This window comes from Fukomys damarensis, unplaced genomic scaffold (assembly GCF_012274545.1).
Source record: "Fukomys damarensis isolate Sample0158 unplaced genomic scaffold, DMR_v1.0_HiC HiC_scaffold_25, whole genome shotgun sequence".
In the NCBI taxonomy this organism is placed as follows: domain Eukaryota; kingdom Metazoa; phylum Chordata; class Mammalia; order Rodentia; family Bathyergidae; genus Fukomys; species Fukomys damarensis.
In genome coordinates, this window is record NW_022900937.1 from 22766390 (window position 1) to 22782162 (window position 15773).

General features: G+C 36.3%; 1 protein-coding gene across 1 annotated transcript in view; it reads left to right on the top strand.

Moving 5' to 3' along the window:
* Neo1 (neogenin 1) overlaps nt 1-15773 on the top strand; it is a 194275-nt gene that overhangs the window by 138784 nt on the left and 39718 nt on the right. Inside the window, exons 9-15 of the mRNA XM_010627935.3 lie at nt 1495-1649; nt 5216-5364; nt 5823-5961; nt 8973-9022; nt 10021-10168; nt 12418-12528; nt 13525-13719. Coding sequence (XP_010626237.1) covers nt 1495-1649; nt 5216-5364; nt 5823-5961; nt 8973-9022; nt 10021-10168; nt 12418-12528; nt 13525-13719 — 947 coding nt within the window. The remainder of the gene's footprint in view (nt 1-1494; nt 1650-5215; nt 5365-5822; nt 5962-8972; nt 9023-10020; nt 10169-12417; nt 12529-13524; nt 13720-15773) is intronic.

A 15773-nucleotide genomic window follows, 5' to 3' on the forward strand; every position in this document is an offset into this window, starting at 1 on the left:
CAGCAATTTTAGGACAACTTAGTATTTTAATGTAAGATTTTGATTTAACAGGTTAGGTAATTCACAATAATTTCTTCCAGGGTAGTTTTGAGTTTTTAAATTTCTTGTTCAAGACAGATACAGCTCTTTTTTTCCTTGAATGACAATTATTAAATGCCAACTGTCTAAAACAAATTCCTTCACAACATTTGTTGAAAACCCATGACAAAAATCTAGTAGCCGGTGCATAATTCTGGACTTAACTTGTACATGCAAAGCCCAAGACAGAGCGTGAAAGCAACCTTTCTGTGAACTTACATCAGTGATGGTGAACCTCTTAGAGACTGAGTACCCAAACTGCAGCCCAAGACCAACTTATTTATCACATAGAGCTAACACTCCAGTTAAACCCAAATATTTAAGTTTTAGTTTAGAAAAAACAATTCATACATTAACATCTTTTGTCTTAAAAACAATAACGTGTCATACGTTCCCCACCGCTCAGATAAGTACTTTTACATTTGCATCTCATAACATCAGCTACCAACTCATTCATGGTGTTTGTGAGATTTTTCAAACATTTTAGATCTGTTTGAAAACCTTCCTTCAGAAGGAATATATCAAATTATAAAAATCAGTATCACAAATCACCTTCTTTTATAAATTGGGTTACATGTGTAATTTTAATGTTTTTATTCCCAAATTAAACAGTGATAACCTCTAGCTTTTTTAAATTTAAGAGTCTCATTCAAATATGCATTCCTTGCAATGTGCCTGCCTTGAAAGCACAAGTTCTTGAGTTCAATCCCCAGTACCTAAAACAGACAAACAAAAAAAACCCAAAAAATGCATTCCCTCACATTTTCTGTGAAAATTAGATGATACCAACAACCACTTTCTGTCCATTTCCCTAGGAGTCATTCCTTAGAAATCAGTGATTTCAAGCCAGGTGTGATAGCACATGCCTGTAAGCCCAGAACTCCACAAGGCTAAGGCAGGATTAAAACTTCAAGCACAGCCTGGGCAACTTACTGACTTAGTGAGACTTTATCTCAAAACCAAAAAAGGCTGGGAGTGTAGGTCAGTGTGAAGGCCCTGGGTTCAATCCTCAGTACCACGTGCACCCACCTGGTACACACACACACACACACACACACACACACACACACAAGCCTTTACTGATTACTAAAGCCTATAGAGTTGACAGCCAGATGCTCCATTTGAAATGGCCTTAAGGACCCCTGCCTTCTCTAAAAGGAAATTGATTATGATCAGTGATACCAATAACATCTAAGCAAGAACATTAGTGAGTTGTTAGATATGACTTTATCTTTTGCCAGTCTCCATATTCTGTGTTAACCCCCAAAACATTATTTATTAAGAATAAATTTCACTTAAATTATTAAATTTTGATTTAATTGGATTGCCTTGATGTGAAATGGACTTTTGAAACTATACTTTCTGGAAGTATTCCTAAATGATAGTTTTTCCTTTCAAACCTTTTTCTGTCTAAAGGGAGCGTGTTGAGAATACTAGTCGCCCAGGAGAGATGCAGGTAACCATTCAAAACCTAATGCCAGCAACCGTGTACATCTTCAGAGTTGTGGCTCAAAATAAGCATGGCTCCGGAGAGAATTCTGCTCCATTACGAGTAGAAACACAGCCTGAGGGTAAGTCTTCACCTGTCTGCCAGCCCCTCCCAGATGGAGGTCTTGTATTTAGCCTTACAGACCACCAGAAGCAGAACATAAAAGTGCTTATCTTCATGGTCCTTATAAATAGGAAAGACAAAGTGAATTTCCATCACACAGCTGCAAATAGTGTAAAGCAGTGTATAATTCTCCTGATGCTTTTCTGTGTATTCATGTTATATTGATTCTTTAACACTTAGCTCAGATGCCTTCCTGAATCATTCTGATTCTGTCTACTCTGATATCTATACAATTCTGAGATGTTATTACCTCCTTCAGTTGTGATTATGAGTATCTTTTTATGGATATTTGCCACAAGATCTTTGAGTGCCTTGCACATGGAGTGGATATTTATAATTCTCATCAACTGGATTGCCTTGTCTTCATCCATACCTCACCTGTTAGAAAGCCTTGCATCCTTTATTTTGGACATGTGGCCTTTTGTGCTAAATAATATTACTTCTAATTACATTTATTAGTTTTTTTTACGACTGAGGCACGTTGTTTTATATTGTAAATGCCCTGTATACATTAAGTTTTGGTTGTACACTGTGGGCACAAAATTATAAGGAACAATCAAGTTACAAGTAATGTTTTTTCCTACTTGAAGCTTTCTTCTGTGTTTGTGCTTTCTTTTAACACCAACCATTGTTTTTCCTCAAAGCATTCTCCATTGTACTTTTACTGCTAACTGTGGTAGCTTTTCCAAATTCATAGACCTTAAAAGTAATAAAGATTTTGCTTCAAGTAGGGCACATGTGAGGTTCATTTGTGATAACTGCTGACCCAAGAACTAAACAGTATGAATGAATTTATCAGTGAAACTATGGAAGTAATTCAAGGATCTTACTTGATGGGTAGAGCAGGTAAAGTCAAGAAGTAGTGGATTTTACTTTTTAATGCTCTAGCAGATTACTCATCAAACTTTTGAGCTACTTCTATGCTCACTATGCTGCAGTTTTAGACTTACAGGGATGAACTTAGAAATATTTCTCCTCTTAAAGAATGAGAAGTAGAGATAGGAGACCATTGATCATTTCAGTGATAGAAATTGAAGATCAGGAATCACACCCAGACAAGAAGGGGACATCAGAGGGCCCAGGAGTTGATTAAAGAGAAGGATGTGTTCTCTTACAGAGAAAGGACATTGAATTTCAGTTATCCTTGTTTAGACAAGCACAGGAATACTCCAATAGATTTCAAGTTTATTATATTTTATGTAAAGGCATCATATATGACAGATATTTGATTCAGAATAAGGAAAAGTTACTATAAAAGATAGGTAAGTCAAGGCGGGATCATAGGGAAAGATAGGGCCTGAGGTTGACTTTGAAGCATTTGACTTATCCTAGGCATTCTTAGGGAAAGAGGCTACATGCTGGAAATCCCAGAAACAGGACTAAACAGTGTACCTACAGGTGAGTCACGATAATAATGAATGCCCCTGGATTTGGTCTAGTGCAGAATTCTGTAAAGCTTGATTTCTATTCACAAGGTGAGAAGAGATGGTAAGCACACAGTAGTGAGGTGCTGTCGTCACAAGGAAAGAGGGCAGCACAGTCACTCGTTGAAGAAGTTTGGTTAAAAGAAAGAAAGAATATAGGTGGAAGGGACAATAAGTTCTGCTGTGTGTGTTGTGTGGTTGGAAAACGACCATAACATGTTTTGTCAAAAGAGAAATGGAGTGGAGAGAAATTTGTATTTCAGCAGGAGATACGCAGCTTGTGTGGGGGAGGCATAAGTATTGGAGTCAGACCTTGGAAAATATTTTGCATATTTCGCTTCATAAACCTACTTTAAATTTCTTCCATTTATTATGGCACCATACAGCTGAAATGGAAAAATTCATTAGTGTCTTTTTTAGGATATTTGCCTGCACTTTGCCAATGAATATATTAAAAGTGATTTCAAGGGAATTTAGGGACTCTTGTTTTCCTTCCCCTTTAATAAGTTAGAGAAAAGTTTTCCAGTTTTCCATAGCAGCAGAAGTGTGACAAATCCCCACCTGTCAGGCAGCACAAAATACGCTCTTAACATTAAATGAATAATATAATTCATGGCTAAATAAAGCAAACAACTGTTAGAGTAACTATGTTCAGGTTTCTCTACTTTGGTAGCAAAACAAATCTTAGGTCGTAGTGCTCTTACAAGAAAGCCAGTTTTTTTACATTTTGTTAGTTTTTTCCCTTTTCCAGCTCTTCAACCTGATTGATGTCTATTGCAAAGACACCAGTGCCAGAGAAATTGTTTTCAAATATAGGATGTCTGCCAAAGTGTAGGCATGGGCAACTACTCAAAATGTGCATGCAAATTGAGGCTAGAGTCTGTCAGAAAGAAAGGATGTCGCAGAAAGGTCAGTATGTGAGGTATTGCAGAAGTAAGATAGAAATTCCACCAGTTGGCCATTGAATAGCCTATGAGTGGACCAGCAATCCATGCTTCTAGTCATGCATTTTGCTGTAGCTGTTGCAGTAATCTTCTTCCTGGTCTCTTTGAGCTTGTTTTTAGAATCAGAATGTGCCTAGCTCCTGCCTCTACCGCTGTAATTTTCCCATCACTTGAGAAATGCTCTTAACATCAAAACCTCGTTTGTAAATAATGGGATAGTAACTGTTTTGGGTTAGAGATTCATTGGGAAAAAACAAAGAACTGAATACTTGACTGATTGTAATTATTCAATAAATGGTAGTGATTTTTTTTAATTTTATTTTTTATTTGGTTTTGTTCCTTTATTATTGTGCTTCTATATATGTTTACATGTCCGTCCTAAATACAGATCTGTTCATGTCATAATCTTGTTCATATTTCAGTAATTGCCTACTACCTATTAGAAAAAAAATCCTAACTCCAGAATGGGACATTCGAGATTTTTCACTATCTGGCTCTTATCATTGTTTTCAGTATTATCTTCCACATCCATTCTGTGTTGCAACCTCCTGAACAGTGTAACACTCTTTTCCCATGTGTCCTCCTAAATGACTTTGTTACTCGAGTCATTTTTTCCTTGGTTCTGAGAAAACCATTTATTCTTTTTGACTGTGAAGACCTTCATTGAGTCTCTTGCTTTCCTCTCACAGCAGAATTGTATATTTTTTTAGTTTTCATTACATCCACACCAAAATCTGTGCACACTCATGATGTTTGTAACTGTTTTTACATCCAACTCTCATCCCAAACTTGGAGTCCTTTGTGAACAAGAACCCTGTCCATCATTGTCCCCAGAGCCTGACATGGCTTTTGGCAGAGGAAAGATCTCTTCTTTTGCTGGTTCCAAAAACTAGTATGTTATAAACCACAGAAGAGTTCTTTATACATATTCTTTTATTTTAAATAAATGGAAGATACTTCACAGATAATTTCTGCTTTCCACTTTAGTCATAAAAAGGAAAATAAAAGTCTATATTTTCCATAAAACCACATCAATTAAATCATTTGCTTTCTTGGCTTTTATGACATGGCCTAGTATGAAAGTATTGCTGAGAACAGTCATTGAGGAGTGTGGTAAATCTCATTTGTATCTTGCTCTCTTCAAACTGTCTTTCTAGTTCAGCTCCCTGGCCCTGCACCTAATATCCGGGCTTATGCAACGTCACCTACTTCCATCACTGTCACATGGGAAACACCAGTATCTGGCAATGGGGAAATTCAGAATTACAAATTGTACTACATGGAAAAAGGGACTGACATTGAGCAGGTATAAAATTAAGCCATGTTGAAACCATTGCTTAGAATAGTAGAGTTGAAAAACATTTCTAAAATCAGTAGTTGCTTGACTAGAAATTGGGGTGGGGTGATTTACATAAGAAATGAAAAGTTGATGGAGTCTCTTTCTTTGTACTTAGATTTATTCTGTAGTTTTTACCAAGGGTAACTAAATAGCAAGTAATACTTCTAAGTAAATTGCCAGTATTTATCATTATTTTTTCTTTAATCATTAACATTCTATAAAAAGAATAAAACTCTGGCTGGGGCTGTAGCTCAGTGGCACCTCACTTTCCTGGGAAGTACAAGGTCATGAGTTCAATCCCCAGTATAAAAAAAAAAGGAATAAAACTCTGTATTGTGTATATATAGAATACCTATAGTCAGTTGTTTTGTAGTATTTCTTTTGGCTTGAGATGTGTATATATACAGTGTTTTATTTTATTCAAGGATGTTGATGTTTCAAGTCATTCTTACACCATGCATGGTTTGAAAAAATACACAGAGTATAGTTTCCGAGTGGTGGCCTACAATAAACATGGTCCTGGAGTCTCCACACAGGATGTTGCTGTTCGCACATTATCAGATGGTAAGTCTTTCTTCCCTTTGGTACAAAATACCACACTTGGTACCTCTCGTGTAGTACTAAGATCATGAGCTTTGATTTCAAGAAAATTTAGCTCAGATCCCGGTTCTGCCCCTTAAATAGTAGGCATGACTTTGAAGCAACGTAACTTCTCTGAGCATTTTTCTTCACATGTAAAATGTAGATGGCACCAGCTTCATATGTAAAGATTCACAGAAAAAGCACAGAATGTACAGCATCTTAACTGAATTGGCTTTCAAGCGTTTACAGGTTTAGCATAGGCTTCTGTGTAAGTAAATACTATTGCTTGTTCATTATGCAGACATATTAGGGCTATTTGAAGGCTGTAGTCTAGGCAGCAATTGTATTTACTTGCTAGATTGGTATTTTTAACTTGTCAATATTTTGTGACAGTTTATTCCTTATCTGTGACTGAATTCTAAATAAAGTTACACATATCCATGACCTAGTGCAGTATTTTTCGAACTATAGCCTGCCAAAGAGATTAAGTAGATCAAGACTAGTATTTTTTTTAAAAAATCTAGAACAGAAAATATCAGAGTTCATTGCACTTAGGATAACTTGTTTCATGAAACTCAGCTAAATCCAGATCCAGTGTTTTATTACAATGTCTTTTTAAAAGTGTATATGTATATAGGAGATACATGTGTGTTAATATTCATGCTTCAGAAGATACAGTTTGACTCCCTTAAGCAGATAATCAAATTTATTATCATCAATAAAGGACTAGACTGACAACATGTCTCTGGTAGGCTGCACAGAGAGGGACACAGCCTCACTTCTGTTGTGTCCCTAAAACATTTAACTCGAATCTGAACATGATGGGAAACAAAACAGATATATTCAAATGGAAGTTCTGCAAAAAAAGAAAAAAAAAAAAGATTTTTTTTAAATTTTAAAAACTGGCTTAGAATCTTAACCAATTTACTAGTCCAATTATTTAAATACAGGATGACAAAAATTGCATATTTTTATTAATGTTTATAAGATAACAGGAAATATGTCGGGGATTTAACTCAGCAGTTCCGCTGCCTGCCTTGCAAGTGCAAGGACCCAAGTTCAATCCCCAGTACCAAAAAAAAAAAGATAACGGGAAATATAAAAACTATTTTATCAAATTTATTCAATACAAGAATTGGTTAAAAATGACACCTGCTAGAGCAACACTCAGGATAGTCACTGCATAAACAAATGTATTTTCCAAATGACGTGGAGTAAACTGTTAAGTGTTTAAAATATATTAGCCTTAAAAACAAAACAAAACACTGGGGAATCACTGTAGAATCTAGATTAAAGAAAAGTAAGGGCACATGAAACAAAATAAAGCATGTGCTATCCTTGACTGAATCTTGGGTTGGTGGTAAAAGCATCCATGCAGGATGCTGTTAGCACAGTAACTTAATGTTAAAGTAGTATTAGGCAATATGAAATATGTTATTAGGTGTATTAGTAATTGATGAAACTAGGAAAAAAATACATAGTATTCATTGTACTATTTTTGCCACCCTTTTCTATGGGCTTGACATTTTTTTCAGGATAAAAAGCTGGGGAAAAATACAGAGTATAATTTGACCAGCCGACCGCATAAGCCAATTAGTTAAGATTTTGGGGAAAAGTTGAGGGGGAAAATGTATTACAGGCTTTAAATCTACACATGAGCCAAATTTTAACTGCCTTAAGTGGGGTGGCATGTTGACTGATAGCTATAGGAAACTGAATGGACTGGGTATGTCTTAGCAGAATTTGGTAAGGCAAATCTTGGTTCTTTTGCGAGCCGAAACAAATACCTTAAACAAGTTAACAGCCTTAAACCTCTTCTCTAGTTTTCTCAATATAGGACTAGTAATAGAAACCCCCTTGCAAGACTGTTATAAGAATTAAGTACTTGTCACATAGTGAGCACAGTACATGTTAACTATGAGGATACCAATGGTCACCACTGCATTGGGTGCCTGTGCAACCAAGTCAGTTCTTAACATGTTGATTGGAATCACTCATAGACTGTTCTCAAACAAAGGTGCTTGCCCCTTGTTCCATACTTGAATCTGTGGATTGAAGGCTGAGGTACTTTGTTGGCACAAGTCAGAACAGTGAGCAAGACATATTCTCAGCCTTTCAGAATCTTTGGCACAGTTGGAATTTATTAAATAACCTGGTCACCAAATGTTAGAGAAAAGAAGAGATAAGTTCCAATGAACAGATTAGGAGACAAGGGCTAGAGTCAGCGTTTTTATTGGAGAAAAAACTAATCAGGTCTACTTACATTCTCCTTGCTTGCCGTCGTCATGATGGAGTACTGGAGGAAGTATGGGGTCATAAACTTTGAGATAGCCCTGTGTTGTGTTTCGGTATATGAGGGACTAAAATTGGGCAGCTGTTTAACTGAGAATCACAAACTACTGACATCTGAGGGCGAATCTCCTGACACAGTTGTCTCAGGAAGCCATATGGTTCACTTAACTAATGCTGTCACTGCTTTAGTATCTTTCTCTTCTTGGGAATTGCCTTCATAACCAGTGTAAGAACCCCACCAGAAAGCTAAGCTCACTGATTTATGTACATCTCATTTTGATCCATATTGTCATTACCCATTTCAGTTACTTGCCATATTCACTAGACTTGATTCCAGAAAATGTGTATCCCCCCCAAAATGAATATTTAGAATATATTTAAGGTTCAGATATAACTGGGGTCTAGAAAAATTGAGACAACACCGTACCTCCTTGAAATGAAGTATCTGACCAGAAGTACAGCCTGACTTTGGTAAAAATACTTGCTCATATGAAAGTGTCTTATTTGAAAAAGTAAATCAAACATGGCCACTTCTGATCCACTTGGTGCAGTTAGTATGAGGGTACTGGCAGATGGGTTGAGACTTTCTGTTTGCATAATCAGTATTTGCGATGTGCATTTGTGTAAAATCTGGCCAAGGTTATATGGGTGATGTAACTTTGTATTTTTTTTTCTTTCTTTCAATTTCGTGGCCTATCTAGTTCCCAGTGCTGCTCCTCAGAATCTGTCATTAGAAGTGAGAAATTCAAAGGTAAAACTTTGTAATGCTGCCTTCCATTCACTTTCCTGTTGTACACCTGAGCCTCAAGAGGGCTTACAGAGCGGGAGATACCATGGGAAAGCGTCAGAACAGTGAATGCCAGTATTGTAATTATCAATCTGCATTTTAAAATGCTAGTCTGTTGAATTAGAATATAACTGAAAACACTAATTATCAATCAGAGAAATAAGACAAATCGATGTTATACCTGCCAGTAAACCTGGACTTAGAAACCAACCTGTATATTTTGTTTAACTTTACTTTCTCTGATGCCTTCAAACTTCCTTGCCTTCCTGCGAATAATTTACATTTTTAAATGTAAACGTGATGTTTTTGATCTAAACCATTCAAAACCATGGTGATGTGGCAAAAGGAAATAAAATGTTAGTGATGACATGATGCTGTAATCCTGTGAGATGTGTGGCCTGAAGGCAGGCACTGTAGATCTGTTTGTGTGTGCTCTCACCATCCAGTGCTGGTCAGGTTATGTCTCTCAGAAGCCCAGAGCCCCTATTGGGCTATACAGACAAGGAAAATAATCAGTTCTTTCAAAAAGTACAGCAGAACTTCCATCTAGCTGTTAATTAATGGTCCCCCTTTTGAAGAGTTTTAGATAGAAATTGTTTAATTTCAGTTATTTTTGCACTGGAGACAGGGGGTAAAATTATACCTAATGATATATTTCCTAATCTATGCACCCATGACCTGTGCTTTCCTTTTGAAAACTTTTTGGGGACTTCTGATCAGAGTCTTCTGAGAAAATACTTAGAAGAGCAAGGGTTCAGAGTGCACTGCTTAAAAAAAAGCCTCTCTTGTCTTGACCATGAGATTTTTTAGATTACATATTTTTGGATGGCTGTTAAATAAAAACTATAAGCACCGTTTTATCTGTTGTATGTCCCTTTACATAATAAAACCAAGTTAATATACACAATTAGGGCCAACTTTTATACATGTTCAACTTTTCCCTATAATCTTGTCTTTCTCAGAGTATCATGATTCACTGGCAGCCACCTTCTCAAGCCACACAAAATGGGCCAATTACTGGCTACAAGATTCGCTACAGAAAGGCCTCCCGAAAAAGTGATGTTACTGAGACCTTGGTAACTGGGACACAGCTCTCTCAGCTAATTGAAGGTAAGCTAGTTTATACATAGGCAAAAGCTAGGTGATGGTGTCTTTCTCAAACATTAAATTCTACCAGTCTTAAGGGCTGCTCTGAGCTGTTGACTTAAACATGGTTCTGAAAAATTTGTAATATTTTGCTTCTTACCCATTACAAAATAATGGAAGAATACTCTTACAGATTCTACCACTTATGAGTGGTAAGATTGTAACTTTCATTTCTTAACCTTATATTTACCATATATTTTGTTTTGAGTATAAATATTGTGTTTGTCTAGATCTGAGGAAGGTAAAGCAGAATTTGTAGGCAAAATCATTACTCCATTGAATCTAGTTGGTTACAGTTTTATAAAATGATTTTTACAACACCAACACCACTCAGGCATGTGGCCTGTGAGAATATTTATGAGTAGCTATAGCAGTGTAATAATCACACTTGCTATTACCAACACTATAAGGTTCCAGAAAGTTCTCTCAGGGAGAGTGTCCTTTGTATAGTTTTCCCACTAGGTATGAAAGAATAAAATGCATATCTGGTAAAAATGGGCCCAAATGCCACTCTCATCCTGTAGGCCACAGAGAACTCTCCTTTGTTCCCCATAAAGAGATAGAGTTGACTCTGCAAGGGCAAGGTTTCTTTGCAGGAGAATCTTGGGAGGTCCACTCTGAGGCACATGTAACTGAGAACAATATAGACATTTGTTAAACTAATAAAGGAAAGGGCAAAATGTGATTTGCTCAGATCATAGTCAAGTCTGTAGCAATAGTAAGCATCTCAAAAACCCCCTAAAGAATAAAGAAAGCAACTTTTTGAGCATGGTCCCATGCATGGTCTTAAAAGAAAAGCATTTACTTTCCTTTATTGGCACTTGATATGTAATGGTTAACAAAAACAGACCTTGTGCTCTTGAAACATTAACATGAAGCTTGATAAGTACTAGGGGAGAGTATGGATTATAAAGATACTATACTGAGCACCATATTATATGATACCACATTTTGCCCTTCCTTTACAGTGTGTGTTGTTTATAAGTTCTGTCAGTTACTTAGAAGAGGAATTCTTAGCCTCTCTATATTTTCCTCTCTCTCACTTGCTCACTGTCGTAGTTCTGACTCTCCCCGAAGGTCAGGGAATGATAATCATACTGGTTGGATTCTTTCGGTATCTTAACTGAGCCATGTTTGCTAGAGGTCCAGGTTGTTGTCTGTTAATAGTGCAGCCACTCTGGCATTTTCTGGTTCAGTATGTGCAGAATCAAGACAGGGAAGTAAACTGGCTGGCCTGGGGCCATCCATTTTGCTTCTCTTTCTGTCTTTGCTTTCTTGTGGGCAAATAGATTTATGATCGGCCTATAGAGAACAGAACCATCCAGTCCTTCCCACATCATATATTGGTTAACTGAACTAGTTGCATCCAGACATCCTATCCAAGTTACGTTTTCAGTAACTCAGTGATTAGTTTTTGTGCTGCTTTCCAAACATACCAATATTTGGATATGAAGAGATAGGATAATTTTCATAATCCTTGCAAGCCCTGCCATAATATCTATTTAAGTGCTCTAAAAATATATGCCTGAATGTATGAGTAAGTGACCACATTATTATTAACTATTGTGCTGCTTTATAGGATAGACTTTATATGTACATGTGTCTTACCTTTGATACATTGGTACTTGAAGTAGATAAGCTGGTAGTAAATAAAAAGTTGCATAATAGAAAAGCTTGGGTTTTTTTCTTTTACTTGCTATAAATACATTTGGGCAATTGATTGTTGAGAAATAGATTTCTAGGCCATATTTGATGTTTAAAATTTTTCTGCTGTGGTTATGTGAGTGCTCAAAGAACATAGGTAACCTGAAAGGAGTTAGATCTTTGCATTCTTTTCTGGGTTTTGGTGTCTTCTGAAACCAGCTGATTTTGTTCCTTTGTAAAATCTCTTTCATTATTCTTGACCTTAGCACCCTTTGTAAGAAAATGAAGGGATTGCATTAAATGAGCTCAAGGTGTCCTCAAGGTCTTAAACCAAAATATGTAATCTCCTGGGAGCTTTAGTAATTTCTACATTTTTCTCTTGGGTTGTGTGGGCTTTGTTCACCCTTAGCTGTAGAGATGAGCTATATTTATGTTTTGCCTGTTCTGTGTTAATTTAATCAACTTAAAAATGAGTTGGAGGGTAAACTACTTGCTTTGATGAGACATTATTAATCTTTTATTTTCCAAAGCTCTGTTTCACCTTTTTTCCCCTTTCATTTGGGTCTCAGGTCTTGATCGGGGGACTGAATATAATTTCCGAGTGGCTGCTCTAACAGTCAATGGTACAGGCCCAGCAACTGACTGGCTGTCTGCTGAAACTTTTGAAAGTGACTTAGATGGTAAGAACAAACAATGGGCAGAACCAGCACATCATAGATAACTGTATTAACCATCATCAGTGAGTCACACTGAAGTCCACAGACTTTGGCTTCAGTCTGTGAACTTTAGTGTATTATACTGCTGCTCTTCCTCTAAGACAGCACTGGACTCTTTTGCAGTGACCTTTAGAGAATTGTCTCTTTAAGCAGAACAGAACAAATGAAAATGAACAGGTGCTTTAAGTCAGCCCCTCTCAAAGCTATAAAGTAGATGGATGATCTAAAATTTAACGTCGAGCCACATCAATTACACATTTATTTCAATTACAATTTCCCTTTTCCTTAATCCCAAATGCTTTGCCCTTTTTCTTACTTACCTATTCAGTGAGCATCTCTGTGTGGTTGAAATATGGTAGTACCTTTATTGGTGACAGGTGCCAGACTTGGGAGTCAAAAAGATCTGGATTCTTTTTCTGAGTCTCCTTCTACTAATTTTTAAATTAATAATTTATGCCTTCAAGTAATATATTGAAAGATAATAAATTTCTTCCTTTAAAAAGCTTTTCAGTCATCTATCAATAATTAATTATAGCTCTCAAATTTTATTTTTCTGATTTATAGATTATTTAAGAGAGTAAATAATTTGTACCATTGCTATAATGTGATGCTTCATCACCCATTGACAACAGAATTCTAATTTCTTGTCCCTTACCCCTGTGAGATCTTAGGTATGGGATCTGGGGCAAGGGATGAGCAACTGTTTAAGGCAATTTGTTTTCTTCCATTGGACAGAGGCTCTGGATCTGTCTTTACAAATTAATATTGCAGTATCATACATTTAATACTATTTGGGTTTTGTTTTCTTCTCAGGAAGCAGTAAACCCTTAGACCATATTTCACTGTTCTCTTTGAACTCTTGTGCCCAGATAGTTTGGCATGAGACTGAACATTCCCCAAGGGTGGTTAAATATTATAAAGGAAAATACATCTCATTTGCTTTTCTACTTTCCTTCCTAGAAACTCGTGTACCTGAGGTACCAAGCTCTCTTCATGTTCGCCCACTTGTCACTAGCATTGTAGTAAGCTGGACTCCGCCAGAAAATCAAAACGTTGTGGTGAGAGGTTATGCCATTGGTTATGGCATTGGTAGTCCTCATGCTCAGACTATCAAAGTGGACTATAAACAACGCTATTATACCATCGAAAATCTGGGTATGTTTGCTAAGTAAAGGAAGTCATTGTGTATCAAATGTCTTCTTATTATGTCATCTTATCTATCTTATTATGTCATAATTTTATTTTTTATATAATAAATACTACAAAGAATTCCTATATATTTTGCATCCAGTTTCCTCAAAGGCTAACATTTAACCACATTTGTGTTATCCTTCTCTGTCTGTCCATATGTACATATTTTTTCCCCCGAACCATTTGAAAGTGTTGCCGATAGGGTAACTTTCCTATTAATATTTTTATCATACAACTCCTAAAAATAACAGTGTCCCAATATACCCACAGTTACCGTACTCAGAATTTTCATTGAGACTGTACCTAGAGATTATATTCATATTTGGCACTTTTTCATCAATCTCCTTAATAACAAAAGAAAAACATCGGGTCCAGGATCCTGTGTTGCATTTAGTTACCACGTCTCTTTAGTTTTCTTTGATATGGAACAGTTCTTCAGATTTTTCTTGACTTTTATACCTAACATTTTTTAAAGTATAGGCCATTTATATTTTATAGAATGTCCCTCACTTAAGACTTGTCTAATAATATTTCCTCATTACATTCAGGTAATACATTTTTGGAAGAAATGGCATAGAAGTGTTGGGTTCTTGTCAGTGTGTCATATCAACAGACACGATAGCCTGTTGCTAGTGTTGTTAACTTGAATCACTTGGTTAATATGGTATCTGCCATGTGATCCCACTATAAAATCATTTTCCTTTGTAATTGATGAGTGACTTATAGTAGAGATACTTTGAGTATTTAAAACTTTCACTTGCTAGTTTTAGCATTTATAATAACAGTTATTACTCTGCATTCCTCAAAAGAGTGAAAATAGAAATTCCATTTGACCTAGCTCTTCCCCTTGTAGTTATATTCCCAGGAGAGTTAAAGTCATCCTGTAACAGAGATCCATGCATACCTGTATTTATAGCAACACAACTCATATTAGCTAAATCTTGGAAGCAGCATATATGTCCCTCAACTGATGAATGGATAAAGAAACTGTGATATTTATAAGAAATGGAGTACTAATCTGCCATAAATAAAGATAAATTTGAGGCATTTGTAGGCAAATGGATGCACCTCAGTGGTGATAGTTCTAGTTCTATATTTCTTTTAGAATGTTTAGCATTCTGTAATAAGGAAAGTCTTTCGCTCAGTAGAGAGTGAATGGCTAATGGTTCCTGTGTCCAAGTGACACATCCCTTCTTTCTTTGATCATATTCTTCCTTTTTGACACAGTAATAAGATCCTCCATGTTCATCTGATATTTTACTAATCTCAGCTTTAAAATCAGCCATTTCTCCAAGGAATTCTGGTTTCTTCTATGAAAAATGTGTTTCAGGGCCAGGGATTTAGCTTAGTGGTGCTGCCACATGCCTCACAAGCACAAGGTCCCAAGTTCAATCCCTGGTACCAAAAAAAAAAGATGTTTCAAAACAAATTAGCTGAGTACTACACACTCATTGTTACTAAGGAACTTAAAAGCTACTAAAACTACTTGATAAAATGGATTTCATCAGAATTTTAAATTTCTACCATTAGAAAGTAAATCTACCAGTAAATCAATGCCAGGGATATAAGGGAAAATGTCTTCTATTCAAATATCTGACAAAGAATTTGAGTCTAGATTATATAAAAATTCATACAACTCAGTAAGAAGAAAACCCAATAAAAACCTAAATAGAAAATGTGGACAGACGCTATACCAAAGAAGATGTATGAGTGTACAATAAGCTTTTGAAAAGATGCTCAAAACCATTAATATCAAAGAAATACGTTAAAACCATGGTGGGGGCTGGGAATGTAGCACAGTGTTGCCATGACTGCCTAGCAAGCATGAGGTCCTGAGTTCAATCCCTGGTACCAGGAAGAGAAAAAGAAAAAAAAAACCCACAATGAAATAGTGTTATATAGATTTGAAAATTTGGTTAAATTTAGTAGACTAACAGTACCAAATGGCCGGGAATTTAGCACAGTGGTTCTGCCACCAACCTCGCAAGCTCAGGGACCTGAGTTCAATCCCTAGTATT